Raw genomic sequence first — 15,666 nt, 5'->3', positions numbered from 1 at the left:
TGTTGTCAGTTAGCTCACAAAATGAGACGAACCGTGAGGAGACCCATGAGTTTATAGTTTACAAAGTTAAAATGCAAAAAAATGAACAGTGATTTAATACCCTGCTACATTTTTTATTCGTAATTTCATATACAGACAACCACAATTTATATCATTATAAAGATAAGTGTGTTCATGTAAACACTCTAAATGAGGATTCTCCCTCAATCCCCGTATCCAGCAGACTCAGAGCAGCAGGTCTCCTGACCTGTCTATTTTAACCATTGGTAATCTGGAGGATTTAGGCAAACACAGCAGCACGGCGATGTGTCTGAATGTGAACGAACTCCTGATAAAGCACAGCGTCCGCCATTCTCTAATTCTCGTGCTGCTCTCTCGACAAAAATGCTAGCAGCACGCACACAGCTTTGCTGTATGATCGGCCCTGACAAGATCGCGGGGGAAAACATGCAACAAACCCCGTGGATCATGGAAACAAACACATACGAGCCTTCATCAACGGCTCAATACTGTGCCGTGGTTTCCGTGTCTCTCAGCTCTGGCTTGACACTGGCAGGTCTCATGAATAATTAAGCAGCCGGCTCTTCTCATAGGATAAGAAAACTCCGCTATGAATAATAATGAGAAACCGACGCGTCATTGCACTTGCAGTACTGCGCTACGTCGCCGATTTTGATCCCGCCCCAAAAATCATTTTAAACCCGGAAGCTGAAATTAGCTGACAAAAGCTTAAAATTATCCAGTTTTCCCCACAACTAAAGCTGACAGGTGCTAACATTGTCTTAACTGATGCTCAACACACACACATCTGTTAATATAAAAAAAAAAGTGCTCCGGGGTGTCCTGAACCTTTAAGCTGTGAATATTTCAATGACAAATATTTCAAACACTATTTCATTTCTATCACTATTTTAACTTCAATAATTCATATTCAATTTTCAGATTTCATTTACAAAATATTCAATACCCTTTAAAATACGATGTATAATATTCAAAAGGTAATTTTCAGTTCATTTCATTTCAGTTCAAATATTCGCTTCCATAAATTCAGTGGTTCAAATTCGACTGTTTAAATTCAACATTACATCCAGGAACTGCAGGAGAAGCAATAGATTGCAGATGGAAGATCGCCAGCTGCTCTAGCTTTCACCAGCAGGTGGAGATGGAATAATGTAAGATTTTTAACCAGTAAACAGGCGAGAAAAAAAGCTAATAAAGGCACAAAAGTAGAATTTAATATTAATATCAATGCCTTGGACATTATAAATAATAAAAAGTATGTGTAAAATGAGTAAATGAGTTTTTAGTCATCTATATTTGCCCTTATGTAAGGGAAGCCAGCTGGTGATCGCGTAAATCTCACTCCTCGGATCCAGCGACAGACGCTGTTCTGCAATCTTTAGCATCCTCGGAGCATTTGACTCCCATGCCGGCTCGCTCCCTGCTCGGACCGGTGCGGTTACTTGCACATAAACGTCTTTTGATGAATATGATGATACACATTCTCTATCTTTATTAACTCATTCTTCCATAGACGTGAACTATTATATTGACAGCTAAAGAATATAAATGTAAGAGAAACAAGAGAGGAAATATTATAATAATAATACAAAATAATAAACATTGCCTGTCAGGGGGTCTGGGTGAGAGAGAAGATGGTTCAGACACAGATGCAGGTCTCAGCAAAGTTTATTGAAGCCCAAACACTCAGGGGGCAAAAAACTTGCCAACAAAAAAAATCTTCAAAAAGGAAACTTCCTTTTTTTTTTTCAAAAAGGAATTCCTCCGTAATGGAGTTGGCAAAAAAACCCAAAGTTCACAAAAAACTCAAAACTGAGATGTAAAAAAATAAAGTCTTCAAAAAAGATTAAATAAAACTACTCCGGAGAGGCTAGAAGAACAGTCTTCAAGAGGGTGCAATACCCTGATACCCGACAGGGGGCGATGAATCCGGCCGCCGCTGACTGGGACAGAATGGCCACGAGGAAGACTGAGGCTTGGAAGCCGGCGAGAGAGAGAAAGGCCAATTTCACACTTCCGCATTCGTTACTTCCGGTTTTGACCGCCCCTGGGTAAACTTATTTCCGGTAAAAACAATGGCAGCGCAGTCGAGGAGCAAGGCGTTCTGCTGTGTACCAAAGTGCAGCAATTCAAAGCAAAGGCAAACAAACATGAGTGTAATGATGTAATCACAGCCGCGAGGTCACACGTGAGCTGTCGCACTTTGTTTACATCAGAAAAGGACGCGTTTGCGTGCAGTGAACAGAACCTGTAAATTCAGTGAATAACAGGCAATAGTTTTAAAATAATGCTCAGTTTGTTGCACAAGGCGACAACTTTGCTCCTTAATCAGGATATGATTTGCATGTATGTTTTGTTTCTCACAGTCGAGGCACATTACATGGTTTAACAGTGCCATAAAGATAAATTAAATTCATTAACCCTATAATTCATCAACTATACAGTTCTTAACTATAAATCAGCACTGATTTGATTTCAGCTTAATGAATGCACAGTTTTAGAGCTGCTTTATAAATGTATTAAGGTGTTTGCAACTCTAAATTCACTATTTATTTTTGTAAAGGTTCTTTGGAAAAAAACATTGTATAAAGTGCTACAAAATTAAAAGTAACTTGAGTAGTTTAATGTTTTTACTTAGATTTTTTTATTCTTATCATTGATATTATTATTAAACCTTTGTAATTTGTCATTTTGTAGGTGCTTTGGATGAAGCCTTGAAATACATAGCAGAGCTGGAGGCTACGCTAAATAAAATTTCATTGGAGACACCAACTGTGTTCAGTAGGTTTGGTGTGTCTGATCACACAATTCGCTACTACACCAGGTTTCCCTCACAGGAAGTATTCCAGGTTTTCTGAGAGTCTGTTTGTCCATCTGCCACAAACCTTATGTACTGGACAAAAGCACAAAGAATGGGTCGGGAAGCTTCCCCTACACCAAGTCCTGCACGCAAAATTCAGCTCATAGATGAACTGTTCATGTACTGCTGCCGCGTAGCTGCTGGCCTTAGGGAGAGAGTAATTGCTGACATCTTTGGTGTAAGCATGGCCACAGTAAGCAGGACAGTCATCACCTGGGCAAATTATCTTTATTTTGTTTTAGGCTCTGTTCCCATTTGGATGTCAAGGGAACAAATAAGTTCTTCCATGCCTGAGAAGTATAGATTATTCAGTCCAAATGTCAGAGTAATCCTGGACTGTACAGAAATTTTCTGTGAGAATCCCACATCTCTGACACTCCACTCAGAGATATTCTCTAACTACAAGAGCACAACAACATTTAAAGGACTCTTGGGAGTGGCTCCATGTGGTGCAGTAACATTCATCTCTCGTCTGTACACTGGCTCAATCTTTGACAAAGAGATTACAAGGAGGTCTGGCATCTTGAGTCTACTTGAACCTGGAGATGAGGTGATGGCTGACAAAGGCTTTACAATTGGGGACATGATCACCAATGTTGGTGCTACACTAATAATTCCACCGTTCAAGCGTGACCGGCAGTTCAGCAAGACAGACTGTCAAAAAACACAAACCATTGCACGGCTCAGAATTCTGGTGGAAAGAGTAATACGACGAGTTAAAGAAAACCACATCTTCGATTCTGCTGTACCACTAAGCTTGTCAGGAACAATTGACCAGATCTGGCATAATTGCTGCTTCATCGTAAATTACCAGGGACCAATGTTTTTGGAGCATTAAATGAGCCACATTTCTGCATCTTCTGTGGCCTTTACCTTGAAGCCAGATTGTCTGGCTAGCCAGTTAATTTTCAGTTTAGTTTCAGTTTAACTATCCTGAAATGTGTAAAATAGTTGAAATCAAACCCATCGGAGTAATCCATATACAAAGAACGGAAACCATGACAACCACATAAAATTAACTCAGTGTTTGTTTAGATACATTTGAAGGATTCTGTGCTGATTTGTTATTATTAAAATAGTTACAAGTTAATGTAATTGTATGATTTCCTCTTAACTTTTACAAAAAATATTACAATGTGTTTCCCCCTCTGTGCTCAGAGGCAGATTTGTTACTTTTATCAAGCAAAAATGAGCAGTCTCCTGAAAATAACAAGGACAGTTTGAATAAACTTTTTTTTTTAATAATTGCTATTGGTCAAAATAAACATATCATACAGTTGTTCTGTTGTCCAGTTGTTATTTGACACATTTTATTGTTAGTTTCAGATATAATACAGAATTGTAAATCTGAACTGATACAACATGAAATTTTACAATTATAGTAGTAGTTTAAAAATAAACAAAGTTGTAAACAATATAAAATTAATTACTATACATATATACATACTGTGGTAGCAATTTTAAAGGGTTAGCTCACAAGTGCAAGTATCAAGGTGAGTAATTAATATTATACATTTTGTGTGAATTAACCCTTTACTACAGCAATGCTTAAACCATAGATAGATACTTGTCCATATATACATAATAGTAATACATGTCCAACTTCTCCTTCATTGATGTTATAAAGACATCATCTCGCCAAATCCTCTGGATGGTTATGTCTGACTGTGTGTCAGTCACAAAGTCACACCACTGCAGACCAGTTACGGCAAGCTGGCCTTGAACCTGCCAATAGTATTTGTGTGTTTCTTTGAGTTTGGCTTGGCCCTTTTGCATTTTAATAAATGAAGCCTGGCCTATACTTTCAGCAGATGTAGCTTTTACTTCCACTAGACCAAATGGGAAGATTTCAGATGGATCATATACTCTCCCATCTGGACTGGCACCTAGATGTGGTGCATCTGGGTGAACAACAAAGCCACAAGGTAAAACCGTAACCCTCTTTGTTTCAGAATATTGTTTCAAAATTTCTGGTTCAAGTTCAAGTCCACGTTTCATAGCACTTGTCTGCTTTGTGGCTTTTAGTATACGTGCTGCTAATGACTGGCTAGCAGATTCACCAACCACATAGCAGACTTCTCTAAACCTGCTTGCGGTGACTCTTGGTTGACGCGCATGTGCCCAGGCAGCACAATTTGTCTGTAGTCGAGTATTGTGCTCAATCTGACCGGATAAGATGTGTGACACTTGTATTGACTGCAAATGAAAAGATTGGTGGTGAGTGGGAACAAAATTTAGGTTTGTACTAAACTGACTGCCACACACTGGCAGGTTGGGGAAATCAACTGTAGGTTGATCAGCAGCTGTGAGAGGATAGTGATACGAAAGAGGACTGCCCCGGGGTAATGGACCAAACTGGGAGCTGACCAACTCCATTTCTGACATGCCTCCAAGTATATGAGCCAACAAAGGTTTTGGGTCAATCTGGTTTAGTTTTGCTCCAGAAGCCAGGATGTGTGGATCTGGAAGTGGACCTAAAGAAATAAATGCTTGTTAGTGTTAACATAACATATGAAACAAAAAATTACTAAATGGAGTCTGTCAGTGTGTATGTAACTTTATGATGAAATACATCTGTCAGCCTCTCTTTGTTCTTTTTGTAAATAATGTATGTGAATCTATATTTAGATGTGTGTCTGTACATTTCTATGTGTGGGTATGTCTTCTGTATGTATATATAGGATGTTTGTATATTGATATACATGTATGTGTTTCTGTTTATCAAGAGTATGAATACATTTTGCATACACACAGTTTATTATTACCTGTGTGAGTTTTGTACAGTGTAGACTTTACTCCTGTCTTCCCCAAAGAACATGGTTTCTGAACTACAAGTTGACTCACTGCCTCTGGACTGACACCCTTAATATAAACAAAAAATGTGTCAACCAGGAATATTTGCAAATGCTGAAAAACGGGAAACATTACACTTACCTGTGTCCTTGGACGATGCCATCTCTGTTGTTCACTTGTGCAAGTCACTGTTGGTGGGACAGATTTTAGATGAAGCTGCACATAGTGGGCTGTTTGATACAACAGAGCTGTTAGATGGTTACATAACCCTTTGCCAGCTGCACAACTACATGCATAAGCAGTGACACTAGGCTCTCCATGAGACTCCAAAAACATCTGTTGTAGATGCCCTTTGGTTTCCATGAACGAGACAGAGAGTTTCTGACGGGTGCTTGATTCTTTATTATGCTCAAGACGAGAGCCATTAAACTTTCGTTGCGTAGCACCGTGAAACTACACAAAGAAACAACAAAAATCAATAAAAACAACCTGTATACAGAATAATACGACAAATAAAGATATAATGTACAGAGCGACATATGAAAGTGAAACAATGAAGTATATAACGACAGTTTGAAACAACTAATAAGAAGGCAGAGCTCACGATTAACATATACATACAAATGAACTCATGTGGCTTAAATATTAACTTTACATACCTCGCTCCGCTTTCCCAAAGGGTTCTATTAAATAAATTGTGCAGGATTAAGCCTCCTTTTTTCCATAAATCGCACAGCAACGTGTCTTCTCTTCGCTCCTGCTAGCCTGATTAACCTATTAGTCACCTAGGCTACCGAAACACGTGACATGCTCTGATGCTCTAAAATTATTTAAAGGCATATAATGATTTAGTGGTCACTTACACTCCCACCAATCATTTTATGATGAATTGAAAGAACAAACTGAAATTAATCAGAACATGATTTTGAACTATAACATGACCACTTTTACTTTTCATGACTATCAAGTATTTCAGAAATAATTATTTGGTCTGATGAGAGTGTATCATCCCAGTTACTAACAGTCAGTCTTCTTCAAGAAGTACAACTAATTTCTGAATCGGTCTTTCAATGATTGAGAGCTTGGGGGTCTGATTACGTTTGTTAGTGAGCTTTCGTTCTGCTACTCGTACCTTTACTCATCTCACAAATCCATCACTCTCTTTGACAGTTTCAACCACTCTGCCCAACTGCCATTGACTTCTTGGGAGCATATCCTCTTTGATTATTACAACATCATTTACTCTGAGGTTTCTGCGAGGAGTGTGCCACTTTTGGCGTGTTGAAATGTTAAGCAAGTATTCCTTCTTCCAGCGACTCCAAAATTGCTCAACCAAGTATTGGACTCTTCGCCATCTTTTCGTAGCATACATGTCTTCTTTAACAAATTTTCCTGGAGGTGGAAGTGCAACATCAGACTTCATAAGTATTAGGTGGTTTGGAGTTAGAGGCTCTAGTGAATTTGGATCATTAATGCCATCTACTGTAAGCGGGCGACTGTTAACTATGGCCATTGCCTCATAGAACAATGTTCTAAGTGAAGCATCGTCAAGTCTACCAGGACACAGTGCAATTGTGACATTAAGTACACTGCGCACAGTTCGTATTTGTCGTTCCCAGACACCTCCAGTGTGACTTGCAGAAGGAGCATTAAAGGCAAACTCACATTGTTTCTCTGCGAGAAAGACTTCCAGAGTTTTGATGTCGACTTGTTTCAGGCAATCTTTGAATTCGTTCCTGGCCCCGACAAAGTTTGTACCTTGATCACAATAAAGTTTGCAAACTGCTCCTCTGAGGCTTATAAAGCATCTCAATGCATTGATGAAGGCATCTGTGGACAAATCTTCAATCATTTCAATATGAACTGCGCGAGATGACAAACAAGTGAATATTAGACCGTATCGCTTGTATTCTTTGCGAGCTCTCTTCACGACAAATGGCCCAAAACAGTCCATGCCACAAAATGTAAAGGGAGCAGATACTTCGACACGCTCCTTGGTAAGTTCGGCCATTCGTTGTTCTTCTGTCGGTCGTCTAAGTCTTCGACACTGCACACACTTGTGTATCAGCTTAGCAACTGATTTGCTACCTCCAATGACCCAGAATCCATTCATTCTAAGCTGCATTTGAGTTTGAGTTCGACCCTGATGGCAAATTTTGGCATGATAATGTGGCAGAATTAGCTTGGTGATGTAACTATCCCTTGGTAGAATCACAGGATGTTTGAGGTCTTGACTGAGTGATGACTTCTTCAATCTTCCCCCTACCCGAAGAAGACCTTTGTCCAAAACAGGATCCAGTTGATACAACGCACTAGAATTTGGAAGAGCAATCCCATTTTCAATCATTCTCATTTCTTTGGAAAATGCTTCCTGCTGCATGAGCTTGATCACCACTTCAGCAGCTCTCTGACACTCCTCAACAGTTATATGGTCAGTGGAGCATTTCTGTTTCAATCCAAGTCTTTTTATCCTTGCCACAACCTTCAGAAGCATTGACCAGCAAGAAAATCGTCTGAAACGACTTAAAACTTCGGAACTGTCACTAACTGTGGTCACAAATGTTTGGACTGGTTTAACTTCGGGGTCACCAACAAGCAAATTGGCAGAGGTATGTGGTGTTGGATTCACTTCTTGTTCCTACAGAAATTTGGGACCTCTTAACCAGGTTGAAGTAGCAATGTCAGAGGCATGAAACCCTCGAGAAGCATGATCAGCCGGGTTCTCTAAGGTATTAATATAGTACCACAGGCTTGGATCTGTAATGTCCCTTATGAGTTGCACACGGTTAGCAACGAATACATGAAACCGTCTTGCTTCGTTATTAATATAAGCCAAAACAACCTGTGAATCTGTCCAAAAGAATTCTCTGTCAATCTTCATTTCAAGCTCTGTCTTTAGCATGACACTTATCTTTGCAGATAGAACAGCCGCCGCAAGTTCCAGTCTTGGTATACTTGTGACTTTTGTAGGTGCGACTCTAGCCTTTGCCATTACCAAACTGCAGTGCACTTTACCTTTGTCATTTTTGAAACGAAGATAAGAGCAAGCTCCATATCCAATGTTGCTCGCATCGGAGAAGTGGTGCAGCTCCGTTTCAATGATCTCATTGAAGGTGTCAGGGTGATAACATCTTGGTATGACAACTTCTTTAAGCCTTTGAAGTCCACCTTTCCAATCCTCCCACCGTGAATACATGTCTTCTGGTAGCTGATCATCCCATCCAATGTTTTTCCGACATAGTTCCTGCAGGATGCACTTTCCCTGAAGAATAAAGGGTGCCACAAACCCAATTGGGTCGAACAGGGAACTAATGACAGACAAGATTCCACGGCGGGTCGATGGCTGATCTTTATAGTTGATGTTGAATTGAAAATTGTCATCCCTTGTTGACCACTGAACACCAAGTACACGTCCTGTTGGTGTTGCTTCAGGGTTTAAATTGAGAGGTTTAGAGACAATATCCCTTTCAGATGGGTCTATGCAGCAGAGAACATCTTCCTTATTGGAGCTGAATTTATGAAGCCGTAAACCTCCTTGTTTACAGAGTGCTTGAGCATCAGTAATTAGTTCCTTGGCTTCATCAATTGAACGAACACTGGCTAGCCCATCGTCTACATAGAAGTTTCTTTTAACAAACTCTGAAGCTGTTGGGTGTTTAACTTCGTACTGCTGTGCCAGGTACTTCAAACCGAAATTGGCACACCCAGGAGACGATGTAGCGCCAAAGAGATGGACTGTCATGCGATAGTCTTGAGGCTCTTTCTCCCAGTCTCCATCCTCCCACCATAAGAACCTCAGATAATTACGTTCGTCTGGAGGAACAAGGAACTGGTGAAACATCTTTTCTATATCACAGGTGACTGCGACTAGCTCCTTTCTGAAGCGGCAGAGTACTCCAACTAATGAATTTATTAGATCAGGCCCAGTCAACAGAGTGTCGTTTAGAGATATACCACTAAACTTAGCTGAACAGTCGAACACAACCCTCAGCTTACCTGGTTTCTGAGGGTGGTATACTCCGTGGTGTGGAATATACCATACAGTCTCTCCTTCTGATATCTCAGGGGCTAGTTCAGCATCACCTTTGTCAACGACTTCCTTCATGAAGACTTTGTAGTCATCCGAATATTGCTTGTTAGATTTGAGCTTTTTCTTCAATTGCTGCAGCCGGGCAACTGCCAGCCTTCTATTATTTGGCAGTGATGGTTGGCTGATACTCTTGAAAGGGAGGGGAAGTTCATAATGTCCATTATCCTTCTGTTTGATGTTGGTACTGAGATGTTGAATGAAACGAACATCCTCTTGAGACACACTTTTATCCTCATAACCTTTCTCATTGAAATCTGACTCAAGAATTTTCAAGACATCATTGGGTGATGGAACAAATATCTCCTTGACTGCAACTCTGTGGACAAAGCTCTGATTTCCCTGCCTGTCTAGGTGTGGATTAGAGAGACCTATAATGCTCCAACCAAGTTCAGTTCTTTGTGCGAATGGTTCATTTTCATGACCAATTATGACTTCAAGGGGAGCTAGAGCTGAAGGGCAGTCATATCCGATTAATAATCCGACTTCGCAGTTCTGCAGTGGTGGCAATTGATTGGCCAGATGTTTTAGGTGAGGCCACTCCAGTGCTGTGCTCTTCGTTGGGATATAGGACTTATCAACAGGAATGAAGTCTCTTGTATGTGCTTGCCGTAACTGAATGGAGTTTGCTGCTTGGAGTCCTCTAACTTGCAGACCGCAAACCCTGTTACTTGCCGTTATAGTATCCACAGCTGTCATAGTGCTTAATCTAAGTTGAACTGGTTGCTTGACTGCATTTAGATCATCAAGAAGATCTTCCAAAATGAATGTTGAGTCACTCTGCGTGTCCAGTAGCGCATAAGTGAGTACTTCCCTTTGAGGCTCTTCCACTGTTGAAATAAGGACTGGCACAATACTGGAAGTAGCAGAAGAGCTTTGTGTGAGTGCATGGGCCATAACTTTCTGAACTTCCTGACTTGCTTGTACTTCTGTTGAAGTTTTATTTAATGGTTTTGGAGACACCATATGTCTTTCTTCATGTAAGCATGTGGGGTGATTGCGGCCACATGTTCCACACTTATGTCGTCTTCTGCATTTTTTTACAATGTGCCCTTTCCTGAGACACCCATAACAGAGCTGATTTTCTTGAATGAAGTTCTTCTTGTCTTCAATGGTTTTTTCTCCAAATGCAGAACATTGGACAATGCTGTGGTTTTCATCTTTACAGACAATGCATGATACTTTTGACTTTACGCTAGATGTATTAAGCCCTTTAGAACTGAACTCTTTCACGTCAGTCTTTGTACTGAGCGCCTTAGCTCGCTTGGGGAACTTTTCATCTGAATTTTTCATATTCATGAATGGGGAAGTAATGGGGTTACAAGCTATTCTAGTTTCCTTTTGCAAGAACTCTGTAAAACACTTGAAACTTGGATAGTCCCCTGATGCATCTAATTCTTCCGTCACAATTCGATTCCACTTGTGTACAACCCATTCAGGAAGTTTCTTTAGTAGCTTGTAGTTTTCTTCACAGTCATTTAGAATAGATAATCCCTTAATGTGTGGCATTGCCTCAGCACATCCTTGCAGGAAATCTGTGAAGTCTCGCAGTGCAAGTGGGTCATTTATCCCAATTTTGGGCCACCTCATCAGCTTGTCTCTAAAGGCTTTTTGTAGTATGAATGAATTCCCATATCTATCTTGCAGGACCTTCCATGCTCCATGGTATGCATCCTCTGAATTTCTATAGAAATATCCCTCCACAGCCTTACGAGCTTCTCCAACAAGGTACTTTTTAAGATAGAACATCTTCTCACCAGGTGGGAGGGGCTTTCTTTCTATAAGAGCTATGAAGGACATCTTCCAATCTATGAATTTCAATGGATCACCAGCGAAGATCATGGGTTCAGGCACAGGCAGTCGATGTGTGCTTAGTGAGTCTGCTATTGCTTGAGCTAAAGAAACATTATTCTGAGATGGCTGGGCTTCATGCTCTGCCTTGAATGTTTGCTGAGGCAAGAACAATTCAGCTTCTGGGTTTAACTGAAATCTGTGAATGCTAGAATCTATTTCTTTATCACCACATTGACTGATCCCTTCAAGATCATTGTACACTTTCACACGAGCTGCTGCTACTTTTACTTCCTTGTCTACTTGCAACTGATGCAGCCGTTTTCTTTCTTCTTCAAGCTTTAGCTGCATTTCTACCTCTCTTTGCTTTATTTCTGCTAGCATTTTAGCTTCAGAAAGCTTCCATTCACTCTCCATTTTATTAAGCTTTGCTTGTTGATCATGGATTTCCTGCATAGCTTTAGCTTGCTCTTGTTTTGCTGCAAGTTCAGCTTCTGCTTCAGCTCGCTTACTTGATATCTTGGAAGAGGTCTTCGACTGATTACCTGATCCTAGCGATGACTCTGACATCACTGTGTTTGTTTTTGTGCATCCAAAGATTGATCCATATTCATCTTTATTTAAGACTTGTCTCACTCTTTCCTTCACAAGCTCTTCATTGTAATCTTCACCTATTGTCTCCAGCCGCTTACTTACAAGATCAATAATTTCAGCAGTCAGTGCAGCACAAGCATCCATACGATTGACAATGTCTGGAGATGTAGCATGGTTACGCAATATTGGCTCATAATGCTGATGGACTAGATTACATTGATTTTGAATGTCTTGCTGAATTTGTTCTAGATTCTCACGTGAACAGAACATTTTTAGTGTTGATCTACAATCTTTTGCAGTCTCTTTCCAACTGTTATAAGCTTTATGGAAAGCTTTCTCTTGTCGCTTGGCTTCCTGTTCACGCATTTCTAGACCCCTTTCTGTGAAGCTTCTTTCACGTGTGCTTGATCTGACCTGCTGCACAACTGGGTTGCTTATTTCTACTGTTGGGAGTGACATTTCATCTGCTTGTTTGACTGCATGCGCTTCTTCATGGGTACTATGTGTATCTTCCATAGCCTCTTCAGCGTGTACAGCTTCCATAATTAAAGAGGAACTTAAGCAGTGAATAATAACACTCTCACCAGACCTCTAGCACGTAAGCACCCAAATAAATTAGCAAACAAGATCAATATAAATGCAAACAGCAGTATATGACATCCAAAATATTAGCTTGTAACAGGAATAACAAGGAAATGTCAGTTTTCAAATAAGTACAGCTAACATTAACACTGATTGTAATTTTTCTAATGCTAAATAAAATAAATTAAGTTCTTTTTTTTTTTTTCTTAAATTCTACTCAAATAATGTAATTCAAATCTTAAACTATGAAGTAAATGTTCTTTATAACATTATTTATTTGCTTTTATTTAAAGTCCTTTGTAAATGTAACCCTTTAACTCAAATGTCCATAAAATATTTGCTTTTCCTTTAAAGCATTAAAATTACTAAGTTCAAGATGACTTGATGCTGCTTACGTAGGAATATGTTGTTCTTAAACTCTCTTGCCACTCAAAGTCTCCCACTGTATCTGCAACAGTGAATGACAGCACGCGCGCCACCTCCGACTAGTATGGGTAACTGCAGCCTCCGATCAGCCTGTGCGATGACGTCACGACCCTGCCAGCTACCAGCCTGCGTCTCGATGAAACAGATGCGTGGTTCCTTTAAGCGTCGAGTTTCACTGTAGATGCCCTTTGGTTTCCATGAACGAGACAGAGAGTTTCTGACGGGTGCTTGATTCTTTATTATGCTCAAGACGAGAGCCATTAAACTTTCGTTGCGTAGCACCGTGAAACTACACAAAGAAACAACAAAAATCAATAAAAACAACTTGTATACAGAATAATACGACAAATAAAGATATAATGTACAGAGCGACATATGAAAGTGAAACAATGAAGTATATAACGACAGTTTGAAACAACTAATAAGAAGGCAGAGCTCACGATTAACATATACATACAAATGAACTCATGTGGCTTAAATATTAACTTTACATACCTCGCTCCGCTTTCCCAAAGGGTTCTATTAAATAAATTGTGCAGGATTAAGCCTCCTTTTTTCCATAAATCGCACAGCAACGTGTCTTCTCTTCGCTCCTGCTAGCCTGATTAACCTATTAGTCACCTAGGCTACCGAAACACGTGACATGCTCTGATGCTCTAAAATTATTTAAAGGCATATAATGATTTAGTGGTCACTTACATCTGTAAAAAAGAACACAAAAGTACTTTAAAACTACAAGTCATTAACAATATTCAACACTGAAAAAATGCTGTTGTATTAACACCGGAACTACCAGAATTGTCTAACTACTTGAAATACCATACCAGTCATTCAGACCCGTTCTCATATTTAATGAAAGCCTGAGATTTATAGATATGTGAGTTTTTAATTTAAACTAAATTATTCAATTGCAAACATTAGCAGTCAAAATGACCGTCTCGGTAGTTCTAGTGTCAACACTGTAAAATTCATTAGCCTGCAACCGCAAAAGCTACGTATGTTACACCAGAACACTTAAAAACTGCAACAGCAGTTATATTAAAAATAATAGAACTTGCTATCAGAACAATGATAGCTAATCTGCAATCATAAGCCAACCGGCAGATTACATATAACCTCCAGTGTGTGGGGTTCCTTGTTTTTCCTCATTAATCGGTAGCATCTAGCTCTGACTACCACCTTGCTGTCGACTACATTTGATACTAAGCATGCATAAACAATGAAAAAAGTCAACATATCTGTAATCAACATATATCATAAAACTTATTTAGAAACGACTATAACTTTATTGCCGCTAACGTTAGCGATATGCTAGCGATAGTAGCTAATTGAAAACTTACCTTGATACCCATGAATAAATTCTTCAACAAAAAATTTATATCCCTTCTTCAGTCTTGACCCCGTGGTTAAAGAATTTTCTGCAACAATTCGGTTGATGTCCTCGAACTTAATTTGCGGCAGAGTGGAGAGAGATGTTGTAAAAAATCATTCCATGTTTTCTCAGCATAGAAATCGTTTGTTGTCACTGTAGCGGAAGTAAAATTACCCAGCGGCGACGGGCTTCCGGTTCTTGTGAAATTGGCCTGTTGAGGCCCGGCAGGATAGAGACGGGGAGTCAGATGGGCAGCAATACAAAACAGACGGGAACAGGCTTGAAGGGAGACGGAGAAAAAATACTTTAGGAAAAATCAACAGAATGACATCAGACACGACAAAACTCACAGGATTTACAAGGAACAGGACTAGACCGGGAGATCGCCAGACATGCCGGAAGGGGAAAAACTACGATCTGACACAGAACTACGATCAACGGAGGGATAAATAGGGGGAGAAATCAAGAAAACCAGGTGAGTGAAATTAGTTTGATAGACTAATGGAAAGTAATAGAGCAGATGGGTGGGGAAGCGAGAGATAAACAAAGCAGGGTATGAGTGATCAAAACAATACGAGTGAAAGGGAAAGAGTAACACAAAGATCGAACCGGTGATCAGACTGAGATTGTGACATTGCCAGGGCTAAGAACAATTACGAACAAAGATATTCAAAACCAGAGAGATTTTATGAGAATGTCACACAAAACAGTTTACTTGGAACTGTTAAACAGAGAGTTCAGGTATGATTTAAGGTTGGTTATGGATGGGACGTGTAATTTAAAAAAATTAAACATAACGTGCGAATGCATTAAAGGAGCGTCTTCAGTTATTCACACAGAACCGTCTAATATGGCATAACAACTATAAGGAGTAATGTTTCCGCTGTTTAAACGCAACTATGTCAGGATTGGGATAGGTTGTATATTTTCATCGTTTTAAATTGTTATTATGATTGTTAATATTCTTATTGTATGACATTTATTTGGGCTATTGCGCTTAAATAAGTCATCCGTGATTCTAAATTAATATTTCTATTTATCCTTTTTGTCACTCTGCCTGTCTTTCTCTTCTTTTTTCTAATTTTTGGGGTTTTGCCATGGTTAAACGTTTGCAAAATGTCTTAGTTTATCCAGATTACT

General features: G+C 39.6%; 2 protein-coding genes across 2 annotated transcripts in view; both read right to left on the bottom strand.

Moving 5' to 3' along the window:
• Positions 1–4,097: 4,097 nt before the first annotated feature.
• Positions 4,098–6,037, bottom strand: LOC147846922 (uncharacterized). The gene is made up of 3 exons (XM_087237346.1): positions 5,816–6,037; positions 5,647–5,743; positions 4,098–5,355 (listed from the first exon to the last, which is right to left on the bottom strand). Exons 1-3 carry the CDS (start codon positions 6,035–6,037, stop codon positions 4,430–4,432), a joined length of 1,245 nt encoding a protein of 414 aa, XP_087093472.1. The 3' UTR covers positions 4,098–4,429.
• A 117-nt stretch (positions 6,038–6,154) lies between these two features.
• LOC147846911 (uncharacterized) overlaps positions 6,155–15,666 on the bottom strand; it is a 405,197-nt gene continuing 395,685 nt past the window's right edge. Inside the window, exons 2-3 of the mRNA XM_087237342.1 lie at positions 13,650–13,855; positions 6,155–13,443 (exon numbers count right to left, since the gene is read on the bottom strand). Of these exons, the coding sequence (XP_087093468.1) occupies positions 8,313–12,689 (4,377 nt within the window). The 5' untranslated portion in view covers positions 12,690–13,443; positions 13,650–13,855 and the 3' untranslated portion in view covers positions 6,155–8,312. The remainder of the gene's footprint in view (positions 13,444–13,649; positions 13,856–15,666) is intronic.

Source organism: Danio rerio, chromosome 1, assembly GCF_052040795.2.
Source record: "Danio rerio strain M-AB ecotype USA chromosome 1, GRCz13ab, whole genome shotgun sequence".
Taxonomy (NCBI): domain Eukaryota; kingdom Metazoa; phylum Chordata; class Actinopteri; order Cypriniformes; family Danionidae; genus Danio; species Danio rerio.
This window is presented reverse-complemented; position numbering and strand designations above follow the sequence as displayed.